General features: G+C 49.1%; 6 protein-coding genes across 6 annotated transcripts; 4 read left to right on the top strand and 2 right to left on the bottom strand.

Moving 5' to 3' along the window:
* Positions 1 to 40: 40 nt before the first annotated feature.
* On the top strand, positions 41 to 1,405 carry LOC9638079 (glycerophosphodiester phosphodiesterase GDPD6). Its single transcript, XM_002989711.2, has 3 exons — positions 41 to 612; positions 667 to 776; positions 847 to 1,405. Exons 1-3 carry the CDS (start codon positions 168 to 170, stop codon positions 1,375 to 1,377), a joined length of 1,086 nt encoding a protein of 361 aa, XP_002989757.1. The 5' UTR covers positions 41 to 167; the 3' UTR covers positions 1,378 to 1,405.
* LOC9638078 (protein GPR107) lies at positions 1,381 to 2,872 on the bottom strand. The gene has a single exon (XM_002989657.2). It carries the CDS (start codon positions 2,806 to 2,808, stop codon positions 1,465 to 1,467), a length of 1,344 nt encoding a protein of 447 aa, XP_002989703.1. The 5' UTR covers positions 2,809 to 2,872; the 3' UTR covers positions 1,381 to 1,464.
* A 2,345-nt stretch (positions 2,873 to 5,217) lies between these two features.
* LOC9638131 (serine/threonine-protein kinase STY13) lies at positions 5,218 to 7,127 on the bottom strand. The gene is made up of 6 exons (XM_002989656.2): positions 6,668 to 7,127; positions 6,467 to 6,599; positions 6,224 to 6,416; positions 6,037 to 6,161; positions 5,807 to 5,965; positions 5,218 to 5,707 (listed from the first exon to the last, which is right to left on the bottom strand). The coding sequence occupies exons 1-6, from the start codon at positions 6,889 to 6,891 to the stop codon at positions 5,315 to 5,317; spliced, it is 1,227 nt and encodes a 408-aa protein (XP_002989702.1). The 5' UTR covers positions 6,892 to 7,127; the 3' UTR covers positions 5,218 to 5,314.
* Positions 7,128 to 7,730: 603 nt separating this feature from the next.
* LOC9638130 lies at positions 7,731 to 9,550 on the top strand. The gene is made up of 3 exons (XM_002989710.2): positions 7,731 to 7,800; positions 7,856 to 8,249; positions 8,315 to 9,550. Exons 1-3 carry the CDS (start codon positions 7,754 to 7,756, stop codon positions 9,458 to 9,460), a joined length of 1,587 nt encoding a protein of 528 aa, XP_002989756.2. The 5' UTR covers positions 7,731 to 7,753; the 3' UTR covers positions 9,461 to 9,550.
* On the top strand, positions 9,551 to 12,461 carry LOC9638129 (pentatricopeptide repeat-containing protein At2g13600). The gene has a single exon (XM_024663494.1). It carries the CDS (start codon positions 9,587 to 9,589, stop codon positions 12,380 to 12,382), a length of 2,796 nt encoding a protein of 931 aa, XP_024519262.1. The 5' UTR covers positions 9,551 to 9,586; the 3' UTR covers positions 12,383 to 12,461.
* A 249-nt stretch (positions 12,462 to 12,710) lies between these two features.
* On the top strand, positions 12,711 to 14,065 carry LOC112342133 (pentatricopeptide repeat-containing protein At2g35030, mitochondrial-like). Its single transcript, XM_024663459.1, has 2 exons — positions 12,711 to 12,814; positions 12,865 to 14,065. Exon 2 carries the CDS (start codon positions 12,898 to 12,900, stop codon positions 13,786 to 13,788), a length of 891 nt encoding a protein of 296 aa, XP_024519227.1. The 5' UTR covers positions 12,711 to 12,814; positions 12,865 to 12,897; the 3' UTR covers positions 13,789 to 14,065.
* The last annotated feature ends 2,399 nt before the right edge of the window (positions 14,066 to 16,464 follow it).

The following is a 16,464-nucleotide window of genomic DNA, read 5'->3' as shown; positions in this document are numbered from 1 at the left end:
ACAACCTTTCTTCCCATGGTTCAAGGGTTAGGAGCTGCAATCAGAAAAAATGTTTCAATCTTGTCCAAGGCTTTCTAGCAATTCAGATAATCTAGAATTGGAGCTGGGCCAAATATGGCCAATATCATGGATATAATTCTTCCAATTCTAGATCCATAATTCTTCTAATGGCTGCTTCGGTCTTGTTCCTCTCCACGACGCTGCTTCTGCTGCTAGCAAACTCCTTCCACATCCTTGAGGGCCGACTGATCAAGCCACCAGCGAAGCCGCGATTCAAGTCCCACGGCCCCTATAACGTCGCTCACCGCGGAGCCAATGGTGAGTTCCCCGAGTCCTCGATCGCCGCTTTCAAGCGGGCCATCGAAAATGGGGCCGATTTCATCGAGACCGACATTGGATCGACCAGGGATGGAGTGCTGATCTGCATGCACGACACCACCTTGGACGCTGTCACGGATGTCGCCCAGCATCCGGAGTTTGCACACAAGAAAGCTATGTACGTGGACGAGGGTGTTAACGTTACTGGGTTCTTCGCGGTGGATTTTACTCTTCAGGAGATCAAGACGTTGCGGCTTCGTCAGCGGTATGATTTCAGAGATCAATCGTACAATGGTAACTTTGCAATGTTCCTATGATCCAAATTTCATGACCAATCTTTCGTTAAAGGTCTGTTTGAAATTCCAACTTTCGAGGAGTATATCGCTGTAGCTCTGGAAGCTGATCGTGTCGTTGGAATAGATCCCGAGATTAAGAGCCCGTTTTTCATCAACAAGCACGTAAGTTTTCCTTCCTAGATTGTTTAAACTATAGAATTAGAAATCACTGACTGATCGATCAAACAATAAGGTGAAATGGCCGGGTGGAGAACTATTCGAGGACAGGTTTGTGAAAACTCTACTCAAGTATGGCTACAACGATCCATACAACTCGCAGAAATGGTTGAAGCAGCCAGTGTTCATCCAAACCTTTGCGCCAACCTCGATTCTCCACATTGCCAACAAAACCAAATCGCCAAAGATTTTCGCTCTTGGACCCGCGGACGCTCTCGCCCAAGACACAAAGCTGCCATACTCCCACTACTACACCGACGAGTTTCTGGATTTCATCGCCAACTACGTGACCGCTCTCTCCACCAAGAAGTTTTTGATCGTGCCGATGGATTCGAGCCACAAGAACTTACCCGCGACCGATTTTGTGGAGAGAGCTCACGTAAGAGATTTGCTCGTCCAGACAGCCACTTTCAGCAACGAGGCACAGTTCATGGCCAGGGATTTCGCGGCGGACCCCGAGCAAGAATTCGATTACTTCATAAGAAAAGTCCATGCTGATATCATACTCGCTGATCACCCGGCAACTCTATCGCACTACTTGAAATGAAAGTATTAAAAAAGAGTTTCTTTGAAAATCCTGGAAAAAAAGAAACATCTATACATCCCGGCACTGGCTCACTGCTCAAAAGCTTTTCTAGAGCTCGAAATCGTCGTCCTTGAGCGCCTCTTGAAGGGCTTCTTCCTCGTCTTCCTCCTCCTCGAGAGAGATGTAAGGATTGCGCTCCGCGGGTCTAAACTTGTACCCCGTGAAGATGTAGAAGGCGAGCGTGGCAGCCTCTCTCGCGCACGCTGCCATCCATCGGTACTTGAAATCACTCGCAGCCGTGAGCGCAAACACCACGATCCGAGTGAAGTAGATGTAGCTCACGACGAGGATGTAGAACTGCCTGAAGAGCGTGAGCTTGACGAGCGTCCTGGCGGCTTTGCCGTCGCTCCTCGACGCCTGCCGGAGGTGCTTGATCGACCAGACAATCGGGAAGAGCACGGCGCAGCAGCACACGATGTCCACCAGCAGGAGGAGCTGCTTCCAGGTGATCCAGTCCCTGGTCGACGGCCCCGTCTCGTCGATCACGATGGCGGCGATGTTGGCCAGCACCTGGAGCGGTATGACGATCATCAGCACCTTCTTCTCGTTCTCCTGGAGGAAAGGCTTGAGGATCGACCACCCCGTCCCGATGAGGATGATCACAGTGAACACCATCACCCCCCGCAGGAAGCTAAAGAGGTAGAAGACCACGTCCCAGCCGTGCGGGGTTCCAGTCTTCTTGGTAAACTCTAGATCCACTGCCTCGGCGAGGAGATTCACGGCCTTGAGCACCACCAGGACGAGCATGAGGACGTGAACCTTGTGGACGTTGGGCTTTTGCTTGTAGCAGACATATCCCCAGAGCCCGAGTACCACCATGTATCCCAGCGCGAAGATCGAGTAGAGAGCCGGGAGCTCGGTCTGTCCAAACGGCAAGAAGTTCTTCCTCCCATTCGCGTCGACGTTGTACATGGAAGTTCTCACCTTCATGGAGACCCGGATGTGGGGCTGGCAATTCGCGAAGAACAATCCATACTCGTTGGTGTCGGCCACGTCGAAGACGTTGGTGTAGTTGCTCTTGACTTGGTTGAGCAAGAACAAGACCCTCACTTGGCTCTGGCTGTTCTTGAGGACGCAGAAATCGCTGGCGTGACGCTCCGCATCGAGGAGCACCTGGACGAGATCCGCTTCCGTGGTGAGGAAGAAGCCCATCTGTGCCAGATCCGGCGGCGAAGTCTCCTTGCTGGATGTGGAATGCAGCGACAGATCCGACGCCGAAATCTCTACCCTACCTCGGCCGCCGAAGCCAAACCTCTCGAACACGATCAGTGGCCGCGAGTCTGCCTTGATCCCCACATTGCGGATCTCCGCCCTGCATCCCACGGCGAGCAGCAGCAGCAGCAGCAGCAGCGGGATGCTAAGACCTACTCTGGGGAAACGCATTCTCGCCATTCCCGCGCCTGGTCGTCGATCGAACAGAGCGCCCAGGAACCCTAGCTCCTGTTTCTCAAGAACCCTAAAAACAGGGCATCAAATAGAAAAAATAACTCTTTAAAGCGCTGGAATCATCTCGTTTTACTACCAAAGTTTTAACTCAGAGCTTTGATCGAAGAACTCAAGCCTGTTCTTTTCAAGAGCTTGCGAAGCATCTCCAAGAACTCCAAAACCTTGTCAAATTACAACACGCTCTCTCCTTGAGTTGCTTTTCTCATCTTCATAACTCACTTCTTCCGTTAAGAAATAGTGAACTGTGGCCTCTACCACCTCTCCAAACTTATCCCTGGAATCACCATCCCACGCCTTGGATTTCTCCACTAGACTTTCAGCCAGTTCCTTATCTAGACAATGAACTCTCACAAGTTTATCGAAAACGCAGTCTCCAACACCCATATTTTAACAGCATTTCCGAGAAGAGCTGCGTCACCTTTCATCCTCTTTCAATTCAAACAACTCGGCTGCTCTTCTCGTGATTTTGACTATCGCTATGCTGGCCTTATTTCTCAAATCTTCATGGAACTTGTCATCCCTTGTCAAGAGCAGCACACACAGACCATCCGCATATTCTAAGGGACGTGTTTCACGTCATAACTCTTTCAGGGTGACATCTTTGAAGATCTCCTTGTTTGCAAAGATCAGTGCAGCATCGTGACACCCTTGGCACTCGAGCTCCACACCAAATCTCGCTAGCTTTTTCAAGAAATCTCTCCTCTTCATAACTTTAGAGCTCTTGTCCCAAAACTCTTGGAGGTGAGGACGACTTTTCTCGAGTCCCCACTCCTTCGCCACCATAGCCAAACACTCCGGGCTTGTATTCTGTGGCGTGGCAGCCTTCAAAGCATGCCATGTCTCCTCTTCAAGCCCCAACAACGCAGCGAACTGATCACTGTCCTGTTGCTCATCAACCTTGTTTTGGAAGCCATTGGCTCGTAGATGGCTTGCAAAGCGGAAAATCATTTCATCCCATTCATAGTTATTTGTGACCATCGCTTCCAACAAAAGCTCAATCAAGTTTTTGTAGCATTCATATTTCTGTATCATGGCAACCATTGTTTCCAGGGCTTCCGTTCTCCTTTTGCCATAAACAACACCCCACACTTCGTCATGATCAGGAAGGCTTCTTCGCGAAAATCATGCCTCAGGCAAAGCTCCAGCAGAGGATGATCCTTATAAGAAGATTTCTCACGGGGGAGCCTTTCTACGATGAAGTGCATTAAGTCCTTCCTCGTTTGCTTTCGGCTCCGATTTGAGCTTTTCCTCGATCCAGTTCGCTACAACATCTATCTTGCACAGCATGTCTGCTCTCTGATCCTTTGGCCACACCATCAAAGAAGCGGTATAGTAGATGGTGACGCACCAGCCTCCATGATAGTATGTTTCATCTGGCTTATCGCATAATCTGCTGCACGTCTTATAACGCTCTCCAACTCAACTATCAAGTCGAAATCCTCGATTTCTTGATCGCCAATGATCAGTCTATCTACTTCATAGCGGACGAAGAAGTAACTCGCCCGAGCCTGCAGAGATCCAAAAAGTCCGTGCAACTCAACACAAGTGCTGCCACAACTCGGTCGTGTCCCTTGAGTCCGGCGGAACTTAGGCTTGTACCCCAGTATTTGTGTCCCAGTGGGATCAAAAGATATGGCTCCTTTTCAATGGCTGTCCATTCTTTGAGAAGCTTTTGGACAGTCCCAATGGCAGACACGGAAGCTTCAAATAATCCATCTGAAAAACCTTTTGGTTGCTCGACCTCACCAGATTAAACACGAGACAGAGCCTGTTCACAATCGCAGAAGAACGCACTCTGGAAATAGCCCGTGCTCGAGCTAGAAGCACCTGAGAAATCGAAAGCTAGCATCTTCTTTCCACGGCGAACTTCCAGCTTACCCTTCCGTGGGGAGCTGCAAGATCATCGTCCCAAACATGCCATCCTCCTTTTCAGTATCCCTGTGAAACTGCAAGTGGCCACCTTTCTCATGCAGCAGCAGCTTGTACAGTCTCACATCCGGCATCAAGGAATCGGTGTTGATTATCGCCACCGGAATGGCCAGGTTGGGCACCACCTTTGAGAAAAAGTCTGGGATTTGTGGGCAGCTCACCTTGGACGCTTCAACTTGCCATGCATGGCGTACACTGTTTCCATAGGGTGCTTGCGCTGCGACATGGCCTGGAGCTTGAGGAAACCATCCCTGGAGAGAGGGAGGGCGACATCTCCAGCGCCCTCCACTCGTAAGGAGGTAGGCATCTTGGCGTCGATCTTGCCTCCAGTGGCAAACTTTGCTCGGGGCAAACTAGAGGCTCTCATTTCCATTTTCTGGCCTCAGTCCTCTCCCCTCTCCCTTTTCTTTTAATTCTTCCATTCCATGGATCGAAAAGAGCCTGTGTTTGCCTTGATATATACAAATGCCTTGCTCGCTCCAAGGCACAGCGAGGCTGAGTTAAAAGAGATCTATAGAACTTTTTAGTGCAAGCTTCCGGGAGCTCCTGACAAAAAACACTGGCCAAAGCACTGGAAGAGCCTGCTGTGCTTGGTGGACAGGCTCCCATTTCCAGCCACCGAGGAGGATGATCCAGCAGCGGACATGGGCGTCTCCATCCTGGAAGTGGAATTGGAGCCTCCGGGGCTGGGGCTGGGACTGGGCGATAGATCCTTCCCTCCAAAGTTCTTGGAGACGATGATCTGCTTGGGAGGAGCCCTTTGTGGACCTGGTAGCGAGAAGAGGAATGCCGTCAGCATCCTCACCACCTGAGCAAAATTAGGCCTCACACTCGGATCTTCAGCCCAGCACGACTGTAGGATGAACACTAGCTCCTCGGGTAGCTTCTCGGACTCGGGATGGCTCGGCCTGACGTTCTAGGAAACCGCAAAAAAGCATTTTTTATGAGACGTTGACAAGCGAGCAGACTCTAGAAAAGAGAGAAAGGAAAGTGAAGAGAAAAGTATTGTAAGTACCTTGAAAGCCGCCGCATACGCGGCTTGAAGATTGGACATGCCTTCGAAAGGCATCCGGTTGGTCAGCAGCTCCCACAACACGATGGCAAAGCTGTAGACGTCCACCTTTTGATTATAATGCTTCTTTTCGCCGTTTCTTAGCGTCACCGTGCTGTAGAGCTGCGAGGGAGTAAAAGAGAAGGTTTTGTTTTAGCACAAAATGGAAGATTATGGATAAGAGCATATCTCACCTCTGGAGCCATCCAGCGATACGTCCCTGTCTCTGCAGTCATCATTTCTGTAACACTTTCTTCTCGGGCCAGTCCAAAGTCCGCAAGTTTTACAGACTTTTGATCCGCCGTAAGGAGCAAGTTATCTGGGAGTGGAGGAGAAGAGTCAGTCATTCTGCGAGCAAGCACGCAGTGAGAGAAACTTTACCCGGTTTTAAATCCCTGTGAATGATTCCATTCGCATGTAGACAGTCCATGACTTGGGCGATCTCCAGTGCAAACGTGATAGCTTGTTCCAGCTCCATCCGGTGTGGTCGCAAATTCACGAGATACTTCCGAAGAGAATTCCCACTGAGTAGCTCGGTTACCAAAACCATGGGCTCCTCACAGGCACCGATAAACTGTGAAGGATGGGAATCAAAACACAAGCTTCCAAAACCGGAGTTAATACCTTGACAAGATTTTTGTGCTGTACTTTCGAAAGCATGGCCACTTCTCTCACGAATCTCGACCTTGCTTTAGCAACGTCCTCTGGCGTATCACCCACCTGGATGATTTTCACTGCAACACTGAGATCTCGGTACCTGGAGAAAGGAGGAAAAAAATTCATAAATTGGTGTGTGTCACGACTCCTCCAAAAATTTCTACTCACTTTCCTTCGTACACCTTCCCGTGAGCACCCTCTCCGAGCTTGGAGCCAACCAGCAGCATCCTGGGATCGATGATCCATCTCTCATCCACATCTAGCTTGCAGGGAGCTCCTCCATCAAGCCTGTCCACTGAGATAGAGAGGTAGCTCTCGTCAATCTCTGGAAGCACACGGGATCCCTTTGCCAGCTCCTTCCGCGAGAAATACCTGTCATCCTCCGAAGCCATCAACGCAGCGCGCGGGCACCTGTGCAAGCGCTCACTCTCGCTCCAAATCCATAATCTACCACTGCTCGCTCGCTCGCCTCCTAGAGCCGCATTCTCCCGGCGATTGAAGGCGGCCGGCCCTTCCAAGTGAAGCCGCGCATGAATCTAAACATCCCGAGCTAGCTGCGCGATTCCTCCTCCCACTCAACGCCTTGCGCCCGCTGCTGCGTGGCTCCTCCTCGCCAAGAACCCTAGCTCCCAGCATCGGGTAATGAAACGTGGCTGCATCGCGGCCGTCCACGTGGACAGATGAGACCAAGTCCACTTTGGCAGGAGTGTGTAATTCGAATGATTTGATGTTTTTGGTGCACGTTGGTGATTCGAACTTGGCGCTCGAAAAGAAGAGAAAGAAGGCGAGAGAGATATAGAACCATGTAAAAGAACGCAGCAAATAAGATCCCAGCGGACCCACTGGGCATATAATTTTTTCTTTGCAAGGTACCATACCATACGAAATATATTCTAATCGCCCATCCTTCCATGGTTTATGTGTGCCCTAATTCCGGGATTGTTTTTTGTGATGTTCTAGAAAAAGGAGCCATTGAATTGTTGTTGGAGGGCCAATTCGTGGGTGACATTGGCCTTGTTCGCACGTCCAAATGCGTATGATATGTTTGACACAGAGAAAGGGCTTCCTTTTAGAAAACGAGGGTGTCTGCCATAGAGAAGCAAATAGATGCTTTAAACATTGTCAATTCTTTAATCGGTCAATTCATAAGCCCTAAGATAGAATGCCACATGCAACGTTAGCATTAAAGGAGGCATCATTTTAGAATATTCTCCGTTCCCTAAGCTTTGGGTTTTGGGTTTTTCGGTGCCCTAGATGGGGTACTTGCTGAGGGCGCTGTCCAAAGCGGGCGGCGCGACGAGGTAAGCGTCTCCTCCACCGTGATTTTGGGATCGACCCATTGCATTTCTTCCACAGATCTCAGTGCCGCAGCTTCTTGGTCTCGTCGCATCACAATGAGTCCAAGATCATGGTGCTTCTCCTCCCGGCCAGCGCCAGGGGCATCTCCTCCAGCGCCGCCACCGCTCTCGCCAGCTCCAAGTCGGGTACATTCTCCGAGGGGAAGTTCTCCGCCGAGGCCGCGTCCGAGGAGGAGGAGGAGGATTTGGATCCGGATTCCACCCGGCTCCACAGGACCGAGGTCGTGCCTTACAACTTGCTGTGCAACACGCTCATCGCGAATCCTTACCGGTCGCCCAAGGCTGTGGTGGCGGAGTGGCAGGAACAGACCAAGACCAAGTTCACGAGAGAGATGCTCTTCAAGCTCTTCCGGAAGCTCTGGGGCCGCCAACGCCATGACCAAGTCTACAAGGTACGCAAAGACTTTGGCTTGAAGAACTGCTCGTAAAAATCGATTTTTTCTTCTTCTTCTCCCAGATAATGCGCTGGGTGCTCGTTGACAAGCCCCTCCCCGTCTCGTCCAAGATCTACGAGCTCTCCATGAAAGCGGCACAGAAAGCCAACAAGCTCCAGGTCGTGAAGAGGATCTTCGACGACATGCCACCCGAGGCCAAGACTCCCGCGGTCTACACGCGGATCATGTCCGCCTACTGCAACAAGAACCGAGCAAACAAAGCGGAATTCATCCTCGACTCCTTCACTCCCACCACCGCCCAAGCTCATAACCAGCTCATGCTCATGTACATCCGGATGGAGGAGGACGAAAAGGCTGTGGACGCTTACAACCGGATGAGAAAGGCGGGGATCAAGCCCAGCGACCTCACCTTCTGGACGCTCGCAAAGTACAGTCGCAGGCTGGGGATCGAGATCGACAAGAAGGAGGCCGAGACGATCCTGGACGACACCTTGAGCAGTCTCGACACGAAAAAGGATGGACTCAACGCCGCCACCAATGCCATGCTCGCCTACGCTTACATGGGCGATTTCAGTGGCGTGAAGAAGGCCTGGGCCTTGATCGAGAGCCACGACCACATCCCAACGTACGCCTTCGCAGCCGGAGTGGAAGCTTTCGGACAGGTCGGGAAGATGGAAACGGTCTATCACTTTACGGAGCGTGTCGAGTCGTGGAAGAAGCCGGATCTCATGACTTTCTATCCATCGCTGGTCCGAGCCTACGTGACGAACGGGAGGATGGATCGAGCAGTGGGGCTTGTCAATCATCTCAAGAACAAGGAGGGCGAGCGGAAGATCCCGTTTGGCTGCTACGACGAGCTGATTGCCGGGCACATTGCGCTCAAGGAGCGCGATCTGGCCATGGAAAAGACCAAGGAAGCGCTCGAGGTGTGCTGCCCGAGGACGAGGCCGAGCTACTTGACGCTCAAGAAGATGCTGCCGGTTTACAAGAAGGCCAAGGACGTGGAGGCGGCGGAGGCCTTGTTCGCGAGGTACAAAGGGTGGCGAGACGCGCGGGTGTTCAATCAGCTGCTCGAGGTTTACATCGCGGCAGAGAGGCCGGCGCCATTGCAGTTTGAGTTCAGGATGATGAAATCAAAGGTGGCGGACAACGAAGAGACTACCGCGCTTTTGGCTAAGTCCCGAGAATTTGCCAAGGCGAAGGCTTGATCTTCCTATGGGTTTGTGTAACTATCACTTGATAGCCACCTTTCTCCCCTTGCAGTGTTTCCTTTTTATAAAGACGGTCCGTTAGGGTTCTTCGTGTCGTATCTAGAATGTAGGGCTTTTGAAGGTATGCTTAGCATTCCCGACACGATCGCCTCGCTCAAAGCTTGCGGCGGCGCCAGCGACCTCCAGTCCGCCAGGAAGATCCACGCCACTGCGGCGCACCAAGGCAATGCTCTCAACGTTTTCGTGGCCAACGCCATCGTTTCCACTTACGCCAGGTGTGGCGGCATTGAAGACGCCCGCCGTTTCTTCTTCCAGGGAATGCTGGCCGCCGGAGCTCTGGACAGTGTCTCGTGGAATTCGCTCGTCGCGGGGTATGCGCACGCTGGGAAGGGGGAGGTCGGGCTCCAGGTATTCTCGGCAATGCAAGATCTCGGCTTCGTTCCAAATCCCCGGACTCTCGTGGCCGTGCTCAAGTGCTGTGCGGACTGCGCGGACAAGGAGAAAGATCACGAGAGAGACTCTAGAAGATCGAGCTCGAAGAAACATGGAGAATCCACGATGGTCGATTCTTTGGAGATTGCCAGAAGCGTGGAAGCTTTGGCCGTGAAGCTGGGATTTGAGTCGGATATCTACGTCGCGAACACGCTCATCGATACTTTCGTCAAGTCCGGGAGCTTGGACGATGCTCGGCGGGTGTTTGAGAGGATGAAACACCGCAGCGTCGTCTCCTGGACAAGCTTGATGATGGGATACGCACAGATTGGACGAGGAGAGGTCGCGCTGGAGCTCCTTCTTCGGATGGATTCCAGTGGCTGCAAGCCAAACGCGAGAACTTACGTCGCCACCTTGAAAGCTTGCACCAACATGGCCACCAGGGAAGAACCAAAGATGAAAAGTTTGGAGACGGGGATGGCTCTTCACTCCCGGCTGGCGAGATCTGGCTATGACGCAGAGATTTTCGTGGCGAGCACGCTGGTGGATTTCTACGCAAAGTGTGGGAGCATCCAAGACGCGGAGCGGGCGTTTTGGAGAGCGCAGTGCCGCGACCTGGTGCTGTGGAACGCGATGGTGATGGCTTGCGCGCTGTGTGGACGAGGAGACCTTGCCTTGGAGTTCTTCCGGAGCATGCAAGAGGTAGAAAAATTCACTCCAAACGCGAGAAGTTTTGTCTCCGCCTTGACGGCTTGTTGTGACTGTGCAGCCAAGGAAGCTGGTCAGCGTCTCGCTTCCTCGAGCTCGATGAAGGGTGGACGGCTTTTCAAGCTCAAGTCTCTGGAGAGAGGCATGGCTCTTCACTCGGAGCTTGCAAATGGTGGCTACGAGATGGATGTTTTCGTGGCCAACACTCTGGTCGACTTCTACGCCAAGTGTGGAACCATGGACGACGCGCAGCGGGTCTTCAACCGGCTAGAGAAGAGGTGGAGCGTCGTGTCATGGACAGCTCTCATCCTTGGCTACGCTCAGAATGGAGATGGCGAAATTGCGCTCGAGCTTTTCCAGTTCTTCACGAGATTGGATCAGTGCCAGCCAAATTCAAGAACCGTGGTGGCTGCTCTAAAGGCCTGTGCGGAGCTCTCGGCGAAAGAACAGGGCCAGGTGATTCAAGGCAAGGTTGTCAAGCTAGAGTCCATGGAGAAGGGATTTTCTCTCCACGCCGAGGCAGAAAGGATGGGGTGTGGCTCGGAGCTTTTCGTGCAGAACAGCCTTGTGGATATGTACTGCAAGTGTGGAAGCATGGAAGACGCTAGCCGGGTGTTTTGGAGGATGAGAAGGCGTGACTTGGTCTCGTGGAACGCTCTCATCCTGGGATACGCACAGAACAGCAGCAGCGAGCGAGCATTGGAACTCTTCGACCTCATGCAAGTGAAAGATGGCTTGAGACCTGATGGAGCAACTTTCATCGCTGCCTTGAAAGCCTGCGCAAACTTTCCAGCGAGAGATCAAGCTCTTGGCCTGGAGAGGGGCGTGGCAATCCACACTCAGATGTCAGAGCTTGGCTGCGAGTGCCAGATTTTGGTGGCAAACACGCTGGTGGACATGTATGCCAAGTGCGGGAGCTTGTCCAGCGCGAGGAGAGTTTTTGAGAAGATGGAGAACCGTGACTTGGTTTCGTGGAACGCGATGATATCAGGCTATGCTCAGGCCGGAGAGGCGGAGCTGGCGCTCGAGCTCTTTCGGCGGATGCTGGAGAACGGGTCTTTCGTTCCGGATGGAGTGACTTTCATGGCGGCTTTGAAAGCTTGCGGGATCCTGGGAGCTCTCAAGACAGGGAAAGAGATCCACGCGGAGATCCGTGGTGGTGATCACTTGGAGGAGCACAAGCAGCAGCTCGCGTCCTGTTTGATCGATTTCTACGGAAAGTGTGGAAGCATGGTCGATGCAATGGAGGTTTTCCAAGCTATGGAGACGAGGAACTCGGTGGCGTGGAACACAGTCATGGCAGGATTTGCAAAGCAAGGCAATACTGCTCGAGTACTGGAGCTCTTCGAGAAGATGGTGGAAGAAAGAATCCGGCCCAGCGGCGTAACTTTCCTGTTGATCCTCACGGCTTTCAGCCATGCCGGCCTTGTAGACAAGGCGAGGGAGTTCTTCGAGCTCATGAAAAAGTTTGGAATCTCGCCGGGCCTGGATCACTACACTTGCATGGTGGATCTCTTGGGACGAGCAAACCGCCTGGACGATGCCTTGGAAACCATAGAAAGCATGCCTGTGGAGGCCGACAAGACGATTTGGCTCGCGCTCTTGGCTGCCTGCCAGAAGTGGAGGAATGTGAGAATTGGAAGGGTGGCGTTTGAGGCCGTGATGAGATTGGATGGCCGGGAGGGAGCAGCCTATGTGTTCTTGGCCAACACTTACGCAGCTTCCAGCTTTCCAGACGATGGAAGAAGAAAGAACACGCTGCTGGAGAACAGATCTTGAGGGAACACCGTCATACAAAGTTTGATCTTTTGGAATAGCCTGGGAGTGTGAACTTTAGATATAGATCTTCTCCACTGCTCGCCCGCATTCATGGCGAGTGATGCGATCGAGGATCTCGCTCTCGTCGCGCGATCCTCGCCACGATGCCTTCCATTCTTTTGTAGAGGCCCTCCAGGCCTGCTCCACCTCCAAGAACGTGGAGGAGCTAGAAAGGGTCCGGGAATCCATTCGCCGCAGCGAATTTCGCGACAACACGCTGCTGGGGAACCAGATCCTGAGGGCGTATAGCAAGTGCGGGCGATTGAAAGATGCGCGCTGTGTGTTTGAATCGCTCCCAGCTCGGGCATCACCACCTTGCAAAGCATCTGTTTGATTCCATGCCGGAGCGGGACCGGCTTTCCTGGTACGCGCTCCTGGCCATGTCCAACACAGGTAACATAAATCGAGCTCAGGAGATCTTCTCAAAGTTTCTTTTTCGGCAGATTCCCGAGAAGGACGTGATCTCGTGGAACGCGATGATCACGGGCTATGCAAACTCCGGCTTCACGCATGAGGCAGCCAGGGCTTTTCACTCGATGGAGCGAAGAGATTCGACGTCGTGGAGCGCTCTAATCTCTGCGCTGGCACAGAATGGCGAGCTCGACGATGGAGATATCGCCTTCCATCGCATGCCGCAGTGGAATCTCGCGGCATGGAACAACCTTCTCTCCGCGCGAGCCGAGCAGGGAAAGATTGTCGAGGGGGAGCGGATGTTCTCTCGAGCTCCAGCTGCGAATCTTCTCTCGTGGACGGCGATGGTGGCGGGATTCGGACACAATGGTCGAGTGGAAATGGCTCGAACAGCGTTTGAGAGGATGCCCGAGTGGGATATCGTGTCATGGAATGCGGTGGTCTCGGCGTTCGTCCAGTGTGGCTGTCTCGAAGAAGCTATCGAGACGTTTTGGAGGATGCCCGCGCGAGATCTCAAGTCGTGGAACACGATGATCCGAATTCTCTGTGAAGCAGGAGACCTCGTCCAGGCCGAGAGGATCTTCGATGGAATGGCGCTGCGAAACGTTGTGTCCTGGACGACGCTACTCACGGGACAAGCTCAGAGAGGCCACACGAAGGAAGCGCGAGAGAGATTCGCGAGAATGCCGCAGCACAGCTTTGTCACCTGGAACTCCATGCTCGTCAATTACTCGAGCTCCAACCAGATCGATCTCGCCGAAGAGGTGTTTTGCTCGATGCCAAAGCACGACACCGTCTCGTGGAACACCATGATCGCGGGATACTCGAGCAGCGACCGCATGGATCGAACTCTGTCTTTGCTCGATCTCATCCCACACCAGAGTTCTCGATCGTGGAACACCGTGCTCAATGGATACGTCACAAACGCCCATATCCGAGAGGCTGGAATATGGTGAGCGTATATGCCCAGAATGGGTATCTTGAGGAAGCCAGAAAGATGTTTATAAACATGACCAAGTGTAACGTTTCAATGGATTCTCCCTCGAGCACGTCGAGAAAGCCTGTAACTCTTTGCTCGCAGCACTCGCCCACAACGGCCATGCAAAGCTTGCCACCACGTTCTTTCACGAGATGAACTTGGAAGGAGCAAAGGACGAAGTCTCGTTCGCGATTGTTCTCGCCGCTTGCACCTATTATATTTATAAATACCTATGGATTTATATATTTAAGATATATTCACTATAATAGATGATAGAATATACTATAATATTCAAGCATATCTAGGTATATTCAGGTACATTCACTCTTATATGCTTGGTTAGAAAATTATAAACTACAATAGTAATAATAATTCTAAAAATAAAGCTAATCTAATCAAATACCAAGTTCAGAAGAGGAACAATCTCATTACACTTTGTTTATTTCTTTGTAATTTTCCTCTTCTTTCTTGAATATTTCAGAGGGAAAATAAAAGAAATGTGTAATAGTTATATAAGAATAATCATAAATTAGAAAATAAAATGATTTTTCTGAACATTTAAATACAAATTCGTATTCATATATAAGTATGACAGTGTTTGGTTATACTCTTGATTATAAAAGCAATCAATTACTACCATAAAATTCTTAAATTGCAATATAATAAGTACAAAACTTTATTATACTTACATAATATTAAGTTATTAATCTTCTACATTTATAAAATATAATTTTAAGTTGATAAAAATATAATTTTTAATTTTTAATTTAATAATTTTTAAATACTTCTAATATCTTGACATACGTAAGGTATTAAAAATTCATTATAAATAATATTTAGAAACATATATATCTATCCTTAATAGTCACGCCAACCCATAGCAATAGTGCTTATGTTATCCTATTTAAATATTTTGTAAGTTTTTAAGGTTTTATAAATTATGATACTTAAAATTGTTTTAATATTTTTTCTTTGATATTTTATTAAATATTTGTGTTATTCAAGTGCTGCATTGAATCCTGTTACACACATGGTCAACAAGCAATAATTAATACTAATGAATATTGTGATGTTTCAAATAATATGTTAAATCAATGCCCATTGAGAATAAGGTACAGAGAATATTCTCCAAATCTGAAAGTTTCTTTAGTAATATCAAGAAGAACAACTCGTAATCTTAAAGCTACTAGAAATTATCTTATTGAAGCTTTTTCATATATATTACAAAAATTTATTGCATTACAAAAAATGGGAGGTTATGTTAAATTGAGAAATCAATTTCTTTTTTTATCAGTAGAAATAACATCAAAACCATAATTTGTTAGAAGCTCAAAACTATAATTTGTCATTGAAGTTTTATAAAGTTGATTGAAATAATTATTATTTATAGTCATGCTTATAACTTTAATCTAGTAATGAGTACTTAATTATAAATAAATTGAACTCCTGAAAGCTATAAATATTCCCTAAACCCGTCCATATTGCATATTGGTGGAGATGAAACATGGTGTGGAGCAGAGGAAATGGAATGGAGTGTGAAGAAGTGAAGAGAAAGGAATACATATATATACACCAATGCTTGATATTTTTATTTTTAAGCATGAGGCTTGAACAACGGCAACATGGTATCCCTCCCTGAGTAAAAGTCAACCAGTAAGTACACATGTATAGAAATATAATATCTTCATGTCTATAGTAGTGATGTTATTGATAAATGTTCCCAATTCTTCTTATACTCCACAACAAAAATTTTTACTGGCTGAAGTAGAACAAGAACGCTTTAATATAAAAAAAATCCTTGCTGATCATCCAGCTCAAGGGTAAATTCTTTACTACCTTATTCATAATGCATGCATCAAACTACCACACACCCATTTTCCGGCTCTCTGTAATTAATGCTGAGACATTGTCTAGTGTGTTATCCACATGACGAGATATTGCTGATTAACGCTAGAAAACAAAAAATTTGATTACAAATATTATTTATTAATTGTGTTTTATTTCCGTAAGTGCTTGGTCATATCTAAAATTTTCCCCTATGTGACAATTTCAAGTTTGAAACTATCATATAAAGTGTAAGAAATACCGAAAAAATTTGATACTCATACATGGACCCCAACGATGCTATTATCCATGAAAATATCATTCATTTTCTTCACCCCATTTAGGCCGGCGGTAACACGATCCTAGATCAAGAACACAGCTGTCTCGAAAACTACCTGTGAACGACTTTAAATGAAATGCAAAACTTCCGGCTCCAATCAGTGAAAAACCAGCTCAGTGAGGTATCTCCGGGCTCCTGGTGGTAGACAAGGATTTTCACTGCGTCGGTGTTCTGTCCAGGAAGGATAGAACCAAAGGCTCTAGAGGGGTATGTATCACGATAGATTTGACAAGGTTCTCTTCTAATCTCTTCTATTCCTTCCAGCTCAAGACGCCTATTCAGGAAGTGATGAGCTCGCCTGCCATCACCTTATCTGCTGACAAAACTGAGTTTCTTTCTCACAAAAAAAGTAGAAAAAGAAAAGAAAGAGGAGTTAAATCTAACACCATGCTCAAGAGCAAGATCCTATCGTTAACAACTCGGACCAAGTCATTGGTAATGTGTTTTCCCGTCTCGATCTCGCTGAGCTCGTCAATTTTCCAGGCATTG

This window comes from Selaginella moellendorffii, unplaced genomic scaffold (assembly GCF_000143415.4).
Source record: "Selaginella moellendorffii unplaced genomic scaffold, v1.0 SELMOscaffold_100, whole genome shotgun sequence".
NCBI classification, from domain to species: domain Eukaryota; kingdom Viridiplantae; phylum Streptophyta; class Lycopodiopsida; order Selaginellales; family Selaginellaceae; genus Selaginella; species Selaginella moellendorffii.
This window is presented reverse-complemented; position numbering and strand designations above follow the sequence as displayed.

Coding starts and splice junctions, on each gene's coding strand:
- LOC9638130 (XM_002989710.2), top strand. CDS start 7,754: ATGGGGTACTTGCTGAGGGCGCTGTCCAAAGCGGGCGGCGCGACGAG. Junction 7,801..7,855: donor AAAGCGGGCGGCGCGACGAG/GTAAGCGTCTCC, acceptor TTTCTTCCACAG/ATCTCAGTGCCGCAGCTTCT. Junction 8,250..8,314: donor GCCATGACCAAGTCTACAAG/GTACGCAAAGAC, acceptor TTCTTCTCCCAG/ATAATGCGCTGGGTGCTCGT.
- LOC9638078 (XM_002989657.2), bottom strand. CDS start 2,808: ATGGCGAGAATGCGTTTCCCCAGAGTAGGTCTTAGCATCCCGCTGCTG.
- LOC9638079 (XM_002989711.2), top strand. CDS start 168: ATGGCTGCTTCGGTCTTGTTCCTCTCCACGACGCTGCTTCTGCTGCTA. Junction 613..666: donor CAGAGATCAATCGTACAATG/GTAACTTTGCAA, acceptor CTTTCGTTAAAG/GTCTGTTTGAAATTCCAACT. Junction 777..846: donor CGTTTTTCATCAACAAGCAC/GTAAGTTTTCCT, acceptor TCAAACAATAAG/GTGAAATGGCCGGGTGGAGA.
- LOC9638131 (XM_002989656.2), bottom strand. CDS start 6,891: ATGGCTTCGGAGGATGACAGGTATTTCTCGCGGAAGGAGCTGGCAAAG. Junction 6,600..6,667: donor GGGAAGGTGTACGAAGGAAA/GTGAGTAGAAAT, acceptor TCCTTTCTCCAG/GTACCGAGATCTCAGTGTTG. Junction 5,708..5,806: donor CGTATGCGGCGGCTTTCAAG/GTACTTACAATA, acceptor GCGGTTTCCTAG/AACGTCAGGCCGAGCCATCC.
- LOC9638129 (XM_024663494.1), top strand. CDS start 9,587: ATGCTTAGCATTCCCGACACGATCGCCTCGCTCAAAGCTTGCGGCGGC.
- LOC112342133 (XM_024663459.1), top strand. CDS start 12,898: ATGATCACGGGCTATGCAAACTCCGGCTTCACGCATGAGGCAGCCAGG.